The sequence below is a fragment of the Colobus angolensis genome, unplaced genomic scaffold (assembly GCF_000951035.1).
Source record: "Colobus angolensis palliatus isolate OR3802 unplaced genomic scaffold, Cang.pa_1.0 Scaffold291, whole genome shotgun sequence".
In the NCBI taxonomy this organism is placed as follows: Eukaryota; Metazoa; Chordata; class Mammalia; order Primates; family Cercopithecidae; genus Colobus; species Colobus angolensis.
In genome coordinates this window covers 1,849,784-1,865,971 of record NW_012116166.1, presented here as the reverse complement: position 1 = coordinate 1,865,971, position 16,188 = coordinate 1,849,784, and the positions used below count along the sequence as shown (strand labels likewise).

Genomic DNA, 16,188 nt, shown 5'->3' with positions numbered 1-16,188 from the left:
TTTTTTTTTTTTGTATTTTTAGTAGAGACGGGGTTTCACCATCTTGGCCAGGCTAGTCTCAAACTCCTGACCTTGTGATCCACCTGCCTCGGCCTTCTACAGTGCTGGGATTACAGACGTGAGCCACCGCGCCTGACCAATTTGTGTATTTTTTAGTAGAGGTGGGGTTTCACCATCTTGAAGTAGCACCTGTAGTTCCAGCTACTCGGGAGGCCCAGGCGGAAGAATTGCTTGAGGCCAGTTCCCAACCAGCCTAGGCAACACAGGGAGACTGCGTTTCTAGGGGTAAAAAAAATGCAGGAGGGAAGGGGAGAGGGAAAGATGGAAAGAAAGAGAGAGAGAACGAAAGAGAGAGAAAGAGAAAGGAAAAGAAGGAAGGAAAGAAAGAAAAGAAAGGAAAGAAAGAGAAAGAGAAAGAAAGAAATAGGGATACTTGGAGAAGCTTTGAAGTGACCTGTTTATTAATCAAGTAGGTAGGTAAGGTACATGCTGCCAGGAGGGGCTGGGGTGGAGAGGGCAGGGCCCTGCTGTATGGGGGTGGGCAGCAGACGGCCCCTGCTCAGCCCTGGCCTCCATTGCTACACAGAATGGCAGGTCCGATGTGATCTGGTCTTCTGGTTTTTCAGGAGAAATCAGGAATCGGAGGTGCATGCAAAATCTCCTGATTTTTAAATATTGGCAACTAATTTGTTTTAAAAAAAACAACTATGAGCTAATCTAATCTAAAAATGTTTGCTGGTGGGATCCACCTACTGCTTTTGCGCTGGGGTATGGAGAGGTGGGAGGTCAATGTTGACAAGAGCCAGATCTAAGTTTTTGTTAAAGAACAGGGTACTTGGAGTAGAGAGAGTCTTCCTCTCCCTTATCTCTTACAGTCTGGTCCAAACTCAGAAAGCGAGGCTGCTGTCGGTGGGATGGGCTTGTCTCCATCTTTCTGTACCTCTCAGAGCAGCCTGGGCACCTGCAAGAAAGTGGGGCTTCAAGTTGTCATTTGCCTTCCCTGTGGCTGGCAGATGGGCTTCCTGTGATCAGGGCCTGGAATGTGGGCAAATCTGAGTGTGAAATAGGTGTGATACAGTGGAGAGGGGGGAGCCACACTCCCACCCCCTGAGGTCTGTCCCCATCCTCCCTCCTCACCCACTTCCCTGTCATTTACAGACAAAGGCAGTCTTGCGGTGGGAGAAGGAGCAGGGTGGGCTTCCCTCTCAATCTGGCGAGCCTGGAGAATTCAGGAAGCTGAGCTTTTTAGCAAGGGCTCAGGAGGTGGAGTTACTAACCTTTCTTCCTCAACAAGAGCCTGTTAATGCTCTCACTTCTGAAATGATTATTGCAAATAAATTAAACCTTGAATGGAGTCAGCCACAACGTCTCTACCCATGGTGCAGAGCTATTAAAACGCAGTGACTTCCTCCACCTGCCCTCACACATGCAGTGATAGCTGCTGGCCCTCCCATTCTGCAGAGCCCTGGGCTTGTGTCTCAGTGAAACCTGCCTCATTGTCTGAGATGTCACGGAAGTTCTTGGTCTCACGGCCAAGGAAATCAAGGACGCAGACACTCCAGAGGGTAGGTTAGAGAAGTTTAATAAACGAAAGAAAGAAAGCTCTCTGGATCAGAGAGGGGTCCCAGAAAGATGGGCTGCCATTTTACAGTGAAATGCAAGGGTTTTTATAGACAAGCTGGTGGGACGGGTGCTTCATTTACATAAGGTGTGAATTTCTGAGTCCTCCACCCCATCCTTTCTAGTGCACATGTGGGCTTCTTAGCCTGAGTTACTACTCCATGTTGCTTATTTCTTCCTACTGTGCATGTATGAAAAAAGGTTGGGGGGCGGGGGGTAGAACACTCCAAGATGCCTGGTCCAGGGTAGCTCTTCTTACCCGTGCCATGCAAGTCTCTGTGTCTGAGTATTTCTTTGTTTGTTTGTTTGTTTGTTTTTTTGAGACAGAGTCTCGCTCTGCTGCCAGGCTGGAGTGCAGTGGCGTGGTCTCAGCTCATTGCAACCTCTGCCTTCCGGGTTCAAGCAATTCTCCTTCCTCAGCCTCCCGAGTAGCTGGGATTACAGGTGAGCACCACCACACCTGGTTAATTTTTGTATTTTTTTTTAGTAGAGATGGGATTTCACCATGTTGGCCAGGATGGTCTCAATCTCTTGACCTTGTGATCCGCCCACCTCGGCCTCCCAAAATGCTGGGATTAGAGGCATGAGCCACTGTGCCCAGCCGTGTCTGAGTATTTGTAAGTAGGGAGAGGACTGTGCTTACTGGGGCCCACCATATGTCTGTATGTCACACAGGGGACCCCTTTCTGTGTTAGAGCTTGCCTTCCTTATCTGTGTTTTCTGAAAGGGAAACGACCTCTTAGGCTGCTTTTTGTTAGAAGAGAATTCTGCCAAGGACCCTTGCCCTAACTATTTGCCTAATTGATTTCTCTCCTCTCACATTGATGCCGGCCCGGCTGGGCCAGGTAGAGTTGGAAGTAGCATTTTTGCAAGGACATCTCTTGAGCCTCTGTAGATTTTCACTTCAAGTCATTCGGAGCAGGCCGGAAGTTGGGTAGCCAGTAGAGCTAAAGTGTTTATGTATCTGTTTCCTGCCTGCCTTCTTTCCACTTCTACATGCATTTTCTTGCTGTGCAGAAACTGTCTTGAGAGTGCAGACCCAAAACACCACTCCCAAAACTGTAGACAACCTGTGGTGGGAGTGGTGTCCAGGCACTGACCTGGAAGCCAGTCTTGCAGACCAAGCGTGGCAGGGCTCAGGGTCTTCACACCCTGGGAAAGGGAGGTTCCTTGCAGCCTCCAAAGGGGCCTTCCCTTTTTCCAATATAACTGACAGATGAAAAGCTGGATATAAACCAGAACTAAGCTCAAAGGTGATTAGATATTTTACACCAGGATTTTGAGCTTTTTGTAAGATTTTACTGTAAAATCATTTCCTTTGGTTACCTTAATATGTACTTGAAATATATCTCATTTTGTGCTGGACGTGGTGGCTCATACCTGTAATCCTAGCACTTTGAGAGGCTAAGGCAGGCAGATCACCTGAGGTCAGGAGTTCAAGACCAGCCTGGCCAACATGGTGAAACCCCATCTCTACTAAAAATACAAAAATTAGCCAGGTGTGGTGGTGCATGTCTGTAGTCCCAGCTATTCGGGAGGCTGAGGCAGGAGAATTGCTTGAACCTGGGAGGTGGAGGCTGCAGTGAGCCAAGATCGTGCCACTACACTGCAGCCTAGATGACCTAGGTGACGGAGCAGGCTTTGTCTCCAAAAAAAAAAAAAAAGAAAAGAAAAACAAAATCTCTCTGTCAATATCTCTATCTATCTATGTCATTTTGTTTTTTGTTTTTTTTTTTTTTTTTTTTGAGACAGAGTTTCGCTCTGTAGCCCAGGCTGGAGTGCAGTGGCCGGATCTTGGCTCACTGCAAGCTCCGCCTCCCGGATTAACGCCATTCTTCTGCCTCAGCCTCCCCAGTAGCTGAGACTACCTTTTTGTATTTTTTAGTAGAGACGGGGTTTCACCGGGTTAGCCAGGATGGTCTCGATTTCCTGACCTCATGATCCGCCCGTCTCGGCCTCCCAAAGTGCTGGGATTACAGGCTTGAGCCACTGCGCCCAATCTATGTCATTTTGTTTCAGGACCATGGTGACTGGATAAATCAGGTTCTGCCTTCTGTCTCCGCATTTCTGAGTGGCTTCTGCGTATTCAGTCGGGACGCTGTTATAATGCCATTTTATCGTTTAGACATTTGTATGTAAACAAATCTTGACACTGGAATAGTGGAAGGGGGTTCTCTTCTGGGGAGAAGGAGGAGGCATTCAACCTGTCAGCAAGCAAAGGAGCTGGGCAGGGCCTGGAAACCAGGAGATCAGGTTTTGGGAGATCCAGGGCACAGGGTAGTCAGAGTAGGGACCCACAGGCCTGAGTGCTCCTCCAGTCCCTTATATGAGCAGGGCTTACAAGGCCTGCCCTCCCACTGCCTCTTATACTTCATGGGGCTAAAAAGACATATCTAAGGGTGCTTGTTTGCAATTTCTGAATTTGAAGACTGAGTAACGAATGTCAGAGTCCTGGGTTTTGCCTTCATGGGGTCTTGCTGCCCACAGTGAGATCAGAGGAGCACTTTGGGGGCTTGTTGGAAATGCAGAATCTTACCCTCCCATACTGGCTGCATCTAACAAGGTTTTCAGTGGTTCCTGTGCACTTGTGGAGAAAGGTCTAATGTGTGCCAAAGGGGAAAAAGAAGGGAAATTTACAGGGACAGGAGCACAGGATGCTCTCCTGGGACTGCAGAGAAGTTCTGAGAACCTGACTTTGTGGTCTTCTCATGGATTCATGGGTTTGTTCTCTGGGCTCAAAATTATATCCTAGGATTGGGAGAGCAATTGTACAGTGGGGACTTCTGCTTCTGGATCATCCTTGGGTCAGAAAAGCACACATGTCTGGGTGTGGGGCCCATGCCTGTAATCCCAGCACTCTGGGAGGCTGAGGCAGGAAGATTGCTTGAGCTCAGGAAGTCAAGGCTGGGCAACATTGCGAGACCCTGTCTGTATGAAAACAAAAAATTAACTGAGCGTGGTGTTGCATGCCTTTAGCCCCCTGCTACTCAGGAGACTGAGGTGGGAGGATCACTGTAGCCCAGGAGTTCAAGGCTGCAGTGAGCCATGATCGCATCACTGCACACCAGCTTGGGCAACAAGAGACACTGTCTCTGAAAAAAAAAAAAAAAAACACTCTCATATAACATATAACCCAAAGATATTAAGGCCAAATGTAGTGGCTCATGCCTGTAATCCTAACACTTTGAGAGGCTAAGGCAGGATCCCTTGAGCCCAGGAGTTCAAGACCAGCCTGGGCAACATAGTAGTCATCTCTACTAAGAATAAAAAGAAAATTAGCTGGGCGTGGTGATTGCATACCTGTAGTCCCATCTACTCAGGTGGCCGAGGTGGGAGGATTGCTTGAGCCCAAGAGGTCAAGGCTGCAGTGAGTTGTGATTGTGCCATTGCACTCCAACCTGGGCAACAAAGCAAGACCCCGTCTCAAAAAAGAGAAAAAGATAATAAGCAATAGAATCTATCCATAACTTCCTCAGTCAAGTTGCTGTAGCACCTGTTTCAATATTTCCACCTAGAATGAAATGGGAAGTGCCGGTGAGAAAGGGAAGTACTGCTGGAGCCTTGGGCTCAGCCAGAGCTCTGAGGAGACCCCCCACCTCGTGGCCCCTTTGATTTTCTCAGCCCTTGGGCTCTCTAGAGCCCATCCCTCCCTGCTCTGGCTCCAGCGTGGCACACATTTTCCCTACCCTGGAGGATTGTGCTAAAGGTCATTGTGCTGAAGGTTCACTTGCCCGTCCATCTTTCTGTCCATATATATTGCAAAGCCTGGGAATGCTTTCATGTATTTTATTCTCCAGTTGCTTTGTCTCCCAGCTTTATCTTGTCCCTGCTTTTAGTGTCCCATGGGTACAACTGTGTTGAATTTTAAGAGCAGTTGCTTAAGGCAGCCCAGTGTGTGCGTTAGTAACAGTGTTCGTTCAGAGCCATCCTGGGTCGGGAGCCTGCAGGCTTCCAGACTTACGCCAGGCGCTTCCTGCCCATCCTGCTGGCACCATCTGAGAGTCCAGCCTGCAGGGACTGTCTCCGTCTTAGAAGGGAGGTATCTGACCCTCTGCTCAGGGCCCACCGGAGGTGAGTGCCCGTGTAGTCACAGAGTCCCATCCCTTCCCCGGTTCTGGCTTGGCCTCAGCTCAGATGCCTCCTGCCAGGATTTCCCGGTCTCTGCTGGACTTTGTGTGCAGGGCATTCCCCGAGCCAGTGCAAAGGCCACTGATGCCAGAAGGGTCAGACCACCTCCCTCGTGATGAACCAGCAGAACATGTGGCCGGGTTACTCCTTAATCTGTCCTAAGTCGAAAGTTAATCAGAGGGCAAAGAAGACCTTTCACCCACTCAGCCGCTGCTATTTGCTTATTCACTAACTGCTGCCTGCCCTGTCTGTGGGAACTTTGCACCGTCTGGATGCTGTCTCATACAGGTGCTTGGAGCTGCTGTGCTCTCCTGAAAAGGGGGACCCTTCCTTAAAACTCTAGGAACTAGAGTGGCGTTAATACTCTTATGCTCATTAAAACTGTCCCTCTGGACTTCTCCCTTGAAGGCCTGCCACGATGACCATCATGGTGGAGGACATCATGAAGCTGCTGTGCTCCCTTTCTGGGGAGAGGAAGATGAAGGCGGCTGTCAAACACTCTGGGAAGGGTGCCCTGGTCACAGGGGCCGTGGCCTTCGTCGGGGGTTTGGTGGGCGGCCCGCCGGGACTCGCCGTTGGTAAGTTCAGGTGTCTCACAGAGACAGCCAGCCTTGGGGATGTCATAAAAGGGCCATTGAAACACAGGGAGAAGGCCAGGCGTGGTGGCTCACACCTGTAATCCCAGGACTTTGGGAGGCCAAGGCGGGTGGATCACCTGAGGTCAGGAGTTTGAGACCAGCCTGGCCAACATGGTGAAACCCTGTCTCTACTAAAAATACAAAAAATAGCTGGGTGTGGTGGCGCATGCCTATACTCCCAGCTACTCGGGAGGCTGAGGCAGGAGAATCGCTTAAACCCAGGAGGCAAAGGTTGCAGTGAGCCAAGATCGTGCCATTGCACTCCAGCCTGGGCGACAGAACGAGATTCCATCTCAAAAAAAAAAAAAAGGAAAAAAAATAAACACAGGGAGAAACGAACTCGTACAAGTGGTGCCATGCATCTCGTGGGAGGAGTTGGTGGAGTTAAGGTTGCCTCTGGGAAATGTTCTTTGCAGATGTAATTTGTCCCGTTGGAAATGCAAGCTTCTGTGTGAATGTCTCAGAAGTGTGGGGCACTCTTGAAAATGGCATCTGTGTCATTTGGGCCTAGAGGCACCTTTTCCCCAGTGCTAGGATCCCAGAATAAGTATCAGAGCAGCAGGCCTCTGAAGATACCAGGGTGTCCTGGGTCCCATGGTGGCCTCCCTCACCCTGATCATGACTGCAAGGTCCCTGCAGAAAGGAAATCAGGGAGGAGGCTGGAAGGGGCCATGCACCTTCTCAGCACATGCGGTGTGGCCAATTCATGTGAGCGGGCTCATTCTGAGAGAGCTCCGCGGTTCTGAAAGAGACCACCAAAAGAACTGCCTTTCACCCCTAGAGGGCCTGCCCACCTCTACCACCTACAATTTTTTCTTTCTTTTTTGAGACGGAGTCTCACTCTGTCGCCCAGACTGGAGTGCAGTGGCATGATCTCGGCTCACTGCAACCTCTGCCTCGCAGGTTCAAGTGATTCTCCTGCCTCAGCCTCTTGAGTAGCTGGGACTACAGGTGTGTGCCACCACACCCAGCTAATTTTTGTATTTTTAGTAGAGACAGGGTTTTGCCCTGTTGGCCAGGCTGGTCTCAAACTCCTGGCCACAAGTGATCCACCTGCCTTGGCCTCCCAAAGTGCTAGGATTACAGGCATGAGCCACTGTGCCTGGGCATTTTCCACCTGCTTTTATTTGAAAATCAACTTTTGGCAATGAATGAAAGTTTGGCTAATTCTTCCACTGTTCCTTGCAGCTAGGATGAAGTTACTTTCTTTGGCTTGGGGAAGGAAGAATTCCTGTGTCCTGAGCCTCAGAAGGTCTACCTGGCCCGGGGCTGTGACTCAAACCATAGATGGAGTCAGAGAGCTGACCATCCTTCAGACCTGAGCTGGGCAGGGGCCAAGCGAGGCCTCCTGGTGGCTTCTAGGTGGCTTCAGGGACCTGCTTCTGTTTAACAGGGATTCTTATGATGACTTATTTTTCATATCGGGCACGGCAGATACTTGCCACATGCCCGCTCTGTGCTGGCCAGCCTGAGCTGGGGACATGGGGCGTGGAGAGCTTACCGTCTGGTGGAGATCCCTTCTGTGTGGCATGTAGTCTCCATGCTCACAGGCGGGAGAGAGAAGTGCTTTTCTGCTGAGGTTGACTTCCGTTCCCCAGCTCGCTGGTGGGGTTCCTGCTCTGTGCTTCCCTTCTGTAGTGGGATTGACATTCAAGGATATTTCGTTAAGCTGAGGCTCACACTGGGGAGAAAAATTAATGTGTGGGTGGGCCCAGACCTTCCCTCTCCATATTTCCCTTTCCAAACTCCATGAATTAGTGAGGCCTGACTTCAGCATCTTGCCATCTGAGAAGGAACCGGAGATGGGGGAGACAAAACCGTTTCCTTCTTCCTCTGTGACACTCTGCATCTGTGCCCCCACCTCCATCAGTGCTCAGGGGAAGGCTTTGGGGATCATTTTATCATGTAGCTGTGCCCAGATGCTATTTTGGGAGCACATATTTTATTCAGATTGAGTAAAAGCTGGTGGAGAACAGGATGTCCACTAAGAGAGCCCAGGGGATTCACTACTTCCAGCCCCTGTTCACGGGCGGGAGCATCATTTTACCCTGAAAACAAAGGAATTTTCTCCTCTCCAAAGAGCCAGTAATTTGCTGGTCGATATTCCTGGCGACTTTTTGCATTAAGTGCTGCTCTAAATCAAATATTGATGTTCTCATAAAGGTTTAGTGCACATGAGTGCAACTCTTGTCGACTCTGAGCATTTCACTGGTGTCATGGGGAAAAGTTCAGTAAAACTTGTAAATTAGCTGGCTTTCCCTCCCCAGAATGTGCCTTTCTTTTGCAGAGGAGATGAACCCTGTCTGCATGTCGCATTCAGCCTCTGGGATATGGGGCTGGCCCCAGCTGCGTACCCGGGGTGGTGTCTGCTCCAGAGGCCTCGGTGCTTGGCTTCCAGAAGCAGCAAGCACTGGTTTTGCTGCCTGTCGTCTGAGTCCGGCCAGCCAGTGGGTTCTCTCTGGCCTGGGCTGCATTTTTGAAAGAAACTTTTCATTTTGCAATAATGTTAGGTTTACAGAGAAGTCGCGAAGATAGTACAAAGGATTCCCGTATGTCCTCCACCCAGTTTTGCTTCTCCTAGTGTTCATGTATATTATTGTATGCTTGTCAAAACTAAAACCGGCTGGGTGCAGTGGCTCATGCCTTTGTAATCTCAGCACTTTGGGAGGCTTGAGGTTGAAAGATCGCTTGAGCCCAGCAGTTTGAGACCAGACTGGGCAACATAATGAGACCCTGTCTCTACAAAAAATAAAAAAAAAAAAATTAGCCAGGCATGGTGGTGCAAGTCTGTAATCCCAGCTACTTGGGAGGCCAAGGTGGGAGGATTGCTTGAGCCTAGGAATTTGAGGCTGCAGTGAGGTATAATCATACCACTGCACTCCAACCTCGGTGACAGAGTGAGATTCTGTCTAAGAAAAACAAACAAACAAACAAAAAAAACCTAAAATACCAACGAATATGTTACTATTAACCATTCTCCAGACTTGATTTGGGTTTCACCAGTTTCTGCATTAATGGCCTTTTTTTTTTTTTTTGGCTTCGGGATCCAGTCTAAGACACCACATTGCATTGAATTGCCTGCTTTCTTAGTCTCCTCTGGCCTTTAACACTTTCTCAGACTTTCCTCGTTCACGACCTTGATAGTTTTGAGGAATACTGGGCAGGTATTTCGTCGCACATCTCTCAGTTTGAATTTGCCAGATGTGTTTAGGATGGGACTGGAGTTAGGAGTCTTTGGGAGGCATGCCTGGGAGGTGATGTGCCCCCTCCCTTCTCTTGCATTAATTCTGGGTGTATATGACATTCACATGATGTCATCAGTGATGTTGACCTTGAACACTTGGTTAAGGGCATGTTTGCTGGGTTTTTCCATTACAAAGTTTCTTTCTCCCTTTCCATACTCTGTCTGTTGAAAGTGAGTCACTAAGTCTAGTGGGCTTCATCTTTAAATATCTGATTGGTGATATTTAAAAATCACGAGGTGTTTTAAAGCTACAAATGTGGTATTTTGTGTGGTAGCAATGAACTGGCATGAAGTGCCACTGCCATCTAATAGGAAGCAGGTCGTCCAGGTCTTCTGTGTCCTGGGCCTCAGAAGGTCTATGCGGTTCAAGGCTTGGTTGGCCCAGACTGTAGGCTGGGATGAAATCAGAGCCTGCCACCCATCCGACCTCAGCAGAGGAGGGGCCAGGTAAGGCCCACCCGCCCCCTCACTCTTCTTAGTTCCTCCCTAGCTCTTGGAGGCACTTGACTTTGGACCCCTTCCCTAGGGCACCTTGCCTTCCTCTGCACCATATCCTGCACGTGGCTTCTTCAGGTGGAACTTTCCATGGATACAAGGTCTTTAAGTCCCAGAATAGCATGACCTAACCTTGGCAATGAGTTCACATTTAAAAATAATGTTTCTGCCCTTTTAGGGTGGCAGAAGTAGAAATAGTAAACTACCTTAGATTTGTTGTTTATTTTTATTTTTATTTTTTTTGAGATGGAGTCTCACTCTGTTGCCTGGGCTGGAGTGCAGTGGCGCAATATCGGCTCACTGCAACCTCTGCCTCCCAGGTTCAAGTGATTTTCCTGCCTCAGCCTCCTGAGTAGCCGGGATTACAGGCGCCCACCATTATGCCTGGCTAATTTTTTGTATTTTTAGTAGAGACGGGGTTTCACCATGTTGGCCAGGCTAGTCTCGAACTCCTGACCTCATGATTTGCCCACCTCAGCCTCTCAAAGTGCTGAGATTACAGGCATGAGCCACTGCACCCGGCGAGATTTGTTATTTATCATTGTACAACTTGGAGGAGTTCTATGAAAAGCACTGCTTCAAGAGGAAAGAGCCTCCTTATCTGTCCCCAGGTCCTTTAACCACGTGGGCTCACTGGATATTTCGTAAGTTCAGGGGCAAGGAGCATATCAGCTGCCTAGGGGAGGAAATTCAGTCTCACGACTGAGATGGTTTCTTTTTTGAAGACAGAGTCTTGTTCTGTTGCTCAGGCTGGAGTGCAGTGGTGTGATCTCGGCTCACTGCAACCTGCACCTCCCGGGTTCAAGTGATTCTCCTGCCTCAGCTTCTGAGTAGCTGGGATTACAGGCGTGTGCCACCACGCCCAGCTAATTTTTGTATTTTTAGTAGAGATGGTGTTTTACCATGTCGACCATGCTGGTCTCAAACTCCTGACCTCAGGTGATCCACCTGCCTTGGCCTCCCAAAGTGCTAGTATTACAGGCGTGAGCCACCGCATCCAGCCTGAGATGGTTTCTCTTGAAAATGCATTTGTGGCTGGTCACAGGGTCTCACGCCTGTAATCCCAGCACTGTGGGGGCCTGAGGTAGGCAGATCATCTGAGGTCAGGAGTTCGAGACCAGCCTGGCCAACATGGGGAAACCCCGTCTCTACTAAAAATACAAAAATTAGCCAAGTGTGTGAACCTGGGAGTCAGAGGTTGCAGTGAGCCGAGATTGTGTCATTGCACTCCACCCTGAGCAACAGAGCGAGACTCGGTCTAAAAAAAATAAAAATAAAAAAAAGTGCATTTGTTTCTCAGCCTTCTCCTTTGTGATGAGAGAGGGATTTTTGCAGTAAGCCCATGAACCTCCGTCAGGTCATGAAGAAGATCTTAGTGGGCCCAGCACTGAGGTGGGAGATGGGGCAGGCAGTCTTCATTTTGCATCCCTAAAAATGTGGAGCTTAGGGGATGCGTGTTGGGTGTCAATTATCTGAGCCAAATGGACAGAAGACTGCATAAACCTTTGCCCTCCACACTGGCTGGCGGAGCAGGCGTGGCACGGATCCCGCTCTGGCTCGCTCATGAATCCGCCTGCTCATGGTGATGGTGATGTGCACTCAGTGGGAACTTAAGTAAGGCCATCGCTTATGAATAAAACCCCACTAATTGAACAATTCCTTGTTTTCTAGGAGGGGCTGTCGGGGGGCTGTTAGGTGCCTGGATGACAAGTGGACAGTTTAAGCCAATTCCTCAAATCCTAATGGAGCTGCCCCCTGCCGAGCAACAGAAGCTCTTTAAGGAAGCCATGGCCATCATCAGGCACCTAGAGTGGACGGATGCCGTGCAGCTGACTGCGCTGGTCATGGGCAGCGAGGCCCTGCAGCAGCAGCTGCTGGCCATGCTGGTGAACTACGTCACCAAGGAGCTGCGGGCCGAGATCCAGTACGATGACTAGGCCGCGCCTCCAGGGAGGTGGGGAGCCCCTTTAGATGACTGTGTGACTCTGAAGAGGTGGCTTGGGAGTTGGGAGAAGCCCAGTGGATGCCCCTGGGGAATCTCCACGTCATCAGTGTATCACTAGCAACGTCCTGCTGGAGAGCCCACTGCCGTGCAGTGTCACGTTCCAGACATTACTTATGAAGCAGCTTGTGTTGGTGGCTTGTGCACTGGTGTGCCATGACAGCCCTCTGACTGCCCCCCGGTGAAGAGTAAAGGCCTCAGAGGCATCTGCTGAGTCCTCTCACCCATGTGGGTCTAGGGAAGTGATCATGCTCAGTGACGGTCTGACTGCATCTCATCCTCCCCTGGGGGCCTTCTCATCTTGGGAGATGACTCCAAGCACCTGCTGCAGGACTGGATCCCACCCCCCTGCAGGCCCCGGGGTCTCAGGGCCTTGGAGCGGCCCATGCTGGAATCACGTTTACCTCCTAGTGCAGCCCTCCCCTACCCAGGGACTGCTGAATGGCCCCATGGAGGGGACAGGCGGCCTGCTGAGTAAAGCCTCAAATACCAAGTGGACTTGACCTCAACCCGCTAGGCTGCACACCTAGACTCGCCCTGCCAGGGCCTCACTCTTCCCATCTGAAAAGTCATGGTAGTTCTTGAGTTTTATTTCTCAAATGAAATATTTTTAGTAAAACGTACAGGCATATCTTGGAAATATTGTGGGTTCAGTTCCAGACCACCTCAGTAAAGCCAACATCACAGTAAAGCAAGGAAACACATTTTTTTGGTTTCCCAGTGCATATAAAAGTCATGTTTACTCTATATTGCAGTCCATTAAATGTGCAATAGCATTATATTTAAAAAATGTACAAACCTTAATTTAAAAATATTTATTGTTCAAAATGCTGACACAGAGACACAAAGTGAGCACATGGCTGTTGGAAAATGGTGCCAAATAGACTTGCTTGATGCCGGGCTGCTACAAACCTTCAATTAAAAAAAAAAACACAGGCGAGGCGCGGTGGCTCACTCCTGTAATCCCAGTACTTTGGGAGGCTGAGGTGGATGGATCACGAGGTCAGGAGATCGAGACCATCCTGGCTAACACAGTGAAACCCCGTCTCTACTAAAAAAAAAGAAAAAATCAGCTGGGTGTGGTGGTACTCACCTGTAGTCTCAGCTACTTGGGAGACTGAGGCAGGAGAATTGCTTGAACCCGGGAGGCAGAAGTTACAGTGAGCCAAGATGGCGCCACTGCACTCCAGCCTGGGTGACAGAGTGAGACTCCGTCTCTAAAACCAAAACAAACAGTATCCACAAAGCATCGTAGAATGAGGTATGCCTGTACTGCTCTTTCTGAAGTGGTGTAATATAAACCTTCTCTAAGAAATGTTTCTCCCCTAAAGATTTCCCCAGAACAATCAGCTCTCTGTAACTGTGGGCTCCACATCTGGATCCAACCAGCCTCGGATAGAAAATATTTGAAAAAAAATTGCATCTGTACTGAACACGTACAGACCTTTTTTCTTGCCATTATTCCCTAAACGATATGGTTTAGCATACATAGCATTTATAGTGTATTTGGTATTATAAGAAATCTAGGGATGATTTAAATTATACAGGAAGGTGTGCATAGGTTATAAGCAAACACTGTGCCATTGCCCACGAGGGACTTGAGCATCCTCAGATGTTAGTGCCTGAGGGTTGGGGTTGCAGTCCTGGAACCCATCCCCCATGGATACTGAGGCATAGCTGTACTGTGTGTTTTCACTTTGCTTTCAGAACTACAACTTGAGTGTGATCGATTACAATAAATGTTTTTCTAAAAAGTCATTTTCCCACATATTATGTGTAAAGTATCTCTAACATTCAAAGTCTTACAAATGGAACAGGAGGGAAGGTACCACATTTGTGGCTTTAAAGAATGCAAGAGTAGATCAGGAGAGGTGGCTCATGCTTGTAATCCCAGCGCTTTTGGGGGCCACAGTGGGAGGATCACTTGAGGCCAAGGGTTTGAAACTACCCTGGGCAATATAGTGAGACCTCCATCTCTACAAAAAATGTTATTTCTTGGTCCCCAGGTCCTGGGGCAGGGCAGGGACTCGGGGCTCTCCTCTCAGTTCCCTGGAGGCTCGGAGGGAGGCACTTCAGCTGAGGCCTGGCTTAGAGGAAAGCTCAGTATCCCAGCACCTCCATGTGTGTAAGGACTTCAGGGTGAATTACAACCCATGGTGATTAAGGAAGGGCCAAGCCTTTCTCTTGCAGAGCGATTGCTCTTCCGCTGGCCTCGTCTAGCACAAATCAGGTGCCCTAGCACAGGCCACACTCCTGGAGTTAATGAAGCCACTTTAATCATTTTTGTGCCACTTAAGTTGATGGGGGACAGGGTAGCGGTGGGAAGGAGGGGTTGTCTGTGAAAACTGAGTGTGGCGTTTCTTGTTGAACTGATCATTCCTGCTCTTCCCGCAAATAAGTCCTTCATACGGTCCCTGGAACTAAAAGTGGGAAATCAGAGCATGCCCCTTCCCAATTTTGTGTAGCTTTAGTGGGCTCTAAAGTTGCCCTGTTTTTAGTGTAAAGGAAAAGACATTGATTTGCAGACAGCATGGGAATGAAACCTCAACAAAGATGTTTGGTTCAGTGCTTCAAAGTTGGGGGACACTTTTTCCACGTTGAACAAATGCCAACTTCTCCAGTTGCTTACAGCAAATTCTCCTGGAACAACCAGGGCTGAAATCGAGTTCCCTTTGTTAGGCAATTGGGCCCCACTCATTCGTACTCCTGCGTGATGTCCTGATCTGTGTCAGGCCTAGGGGACACAGATGGTCCCAGCTGTCCACTGCAGCCCCTCCCACAGCCTGCCCACCCCTACCGCAGGGGAAAATGCCCAGGAAGGAGATGGTTCAACTCCTGACCAGTTTTGTGTCTGATGGAGCAGGCCTTGCTGAGTGAAGATGCTGAGACTAGCTGGGTTCTGGGGTGACTTGGAGGCTTTGGGCCTAAAAGGGCAGCCTGAACCTGGAGTCTCATCTCCCCCAGGAGCCGAAAACAGTTTTCTTGATTTCCCCCAGGAAATCAAGCTGCTGCTTCTCAGCTCCTGTGGTTTTAGTATTTATATATCTGCTTCTTCTTTGGAGAAATTTATTTATTTTTGAATAAGTGATACCTGCCTGGTACAAAATTTAAAAGGTACGGGAGGGTGCAAGCTGTAAGGGAAGGCCTTCTCCCACACCAACCCCAGAGGCAGCCACTATTACCAATTTCATGAGTATTCCTTTAATTCTGTTTTGAATTAAGTCTCTGAAAACTGTTCATTTTCTTTTGTCAGTATTTCTTGCCGAAAGCCTAGAAAAACCCAGAAAAGTATAATGAAATAAAAACCACAAATTCACTACCCAGAAAACTGCTGGTAACAGATTTGGTGTCTTTCCTGCAATTGTTTTAGTGCTATGTGTGTGTATTTCTTTTTTTTTTTTCCTTTTTTTTGAGATGGAGTCTCGCACTGTCGCCCAGGCTGGAGCACAGTGGCGCAATCTTGGTTTACTGCAAGCTCTGCCTCCTGGGTTCAAGCCGTTCTCCTGCCTCAGCCTCCCGAGTAGCTGGGACTACAGGCGCCCACCACCACGCCTGGCAAATTTTTTTTTTGTTGTTATTTTTAGTAGAGATGGGGTTTCACTGTGTTAGCCAGGATGGTCTCAATCTCCTGACCTCGTGATCTTCCCATCTCAGCCTTCCAAAGTGCTGGGATTACAGGTGTAAGCCACCGCGCCCAGCCTATGTATGTATATTTCTAACGTACTTTTCTTCTTATCCTGTATACCTCTTTGAACACCTTTATCAATGAATGTTAAATAATATTTTTGATGTAATTTAAAATTCCTTGTAAATATTTGTAATAGCTGCATAATATTCCACTGTGCCTAACCATGTGCCTGGTGCGATTTCCATTTGTGGGTTTTTACTACTGTAGTGCTGAAGTATTACAGTACTACTGTGTTAATATTTTCTTTATTGCATTCTAGTCTTTAGGATTCATTCCTCAAAGTCAAATTGCTGGATTTAAAAGTATGCAGCTTTTTTTTTTTTTTTTTTGAGACGGATTCTTGCTCTGTCACCCAGTCTGGAGTGCAGTGGTG

At 48.7% G+C, this 16,188-nt stretch overlaps 1 protein-coding gene across 1 annotated transcript in view; it reads left to right on the top strand.

Moving 5' to 3' along the window:
- The window catches only part of LOC105516825 (chromosome unknown open reading frame, human C19orf12), a 17,115-nt gene extending 1,660 nt beyond the window's left edge, over positions 1-15,455 (top strand). Inside the window, exons 2-4 of the mRNA XM_011949163.1 lie at positions 6,157-6,326; positions 11,797-13,063; positions 13,364-15,455. Of these exons, the coding sequence (XP_011804553.1) occupies positions 6,167-6,326; positions 11,797-12,062 (426 nt within the window). The 5' untranslated portion in view covers positions 6,157-6,166 and the 3' untranslated portion in view covers positions 12,063-13,063; positions 13,364-15,455. The remainder of the gene's footprint in view (positions 1-6,156; positions 6,327-11,796; positions 13,064-13,363) is intronic.
- The last annotated feature ends 733 nt before the right edge of the window (positions 15,456-16,188 follow it).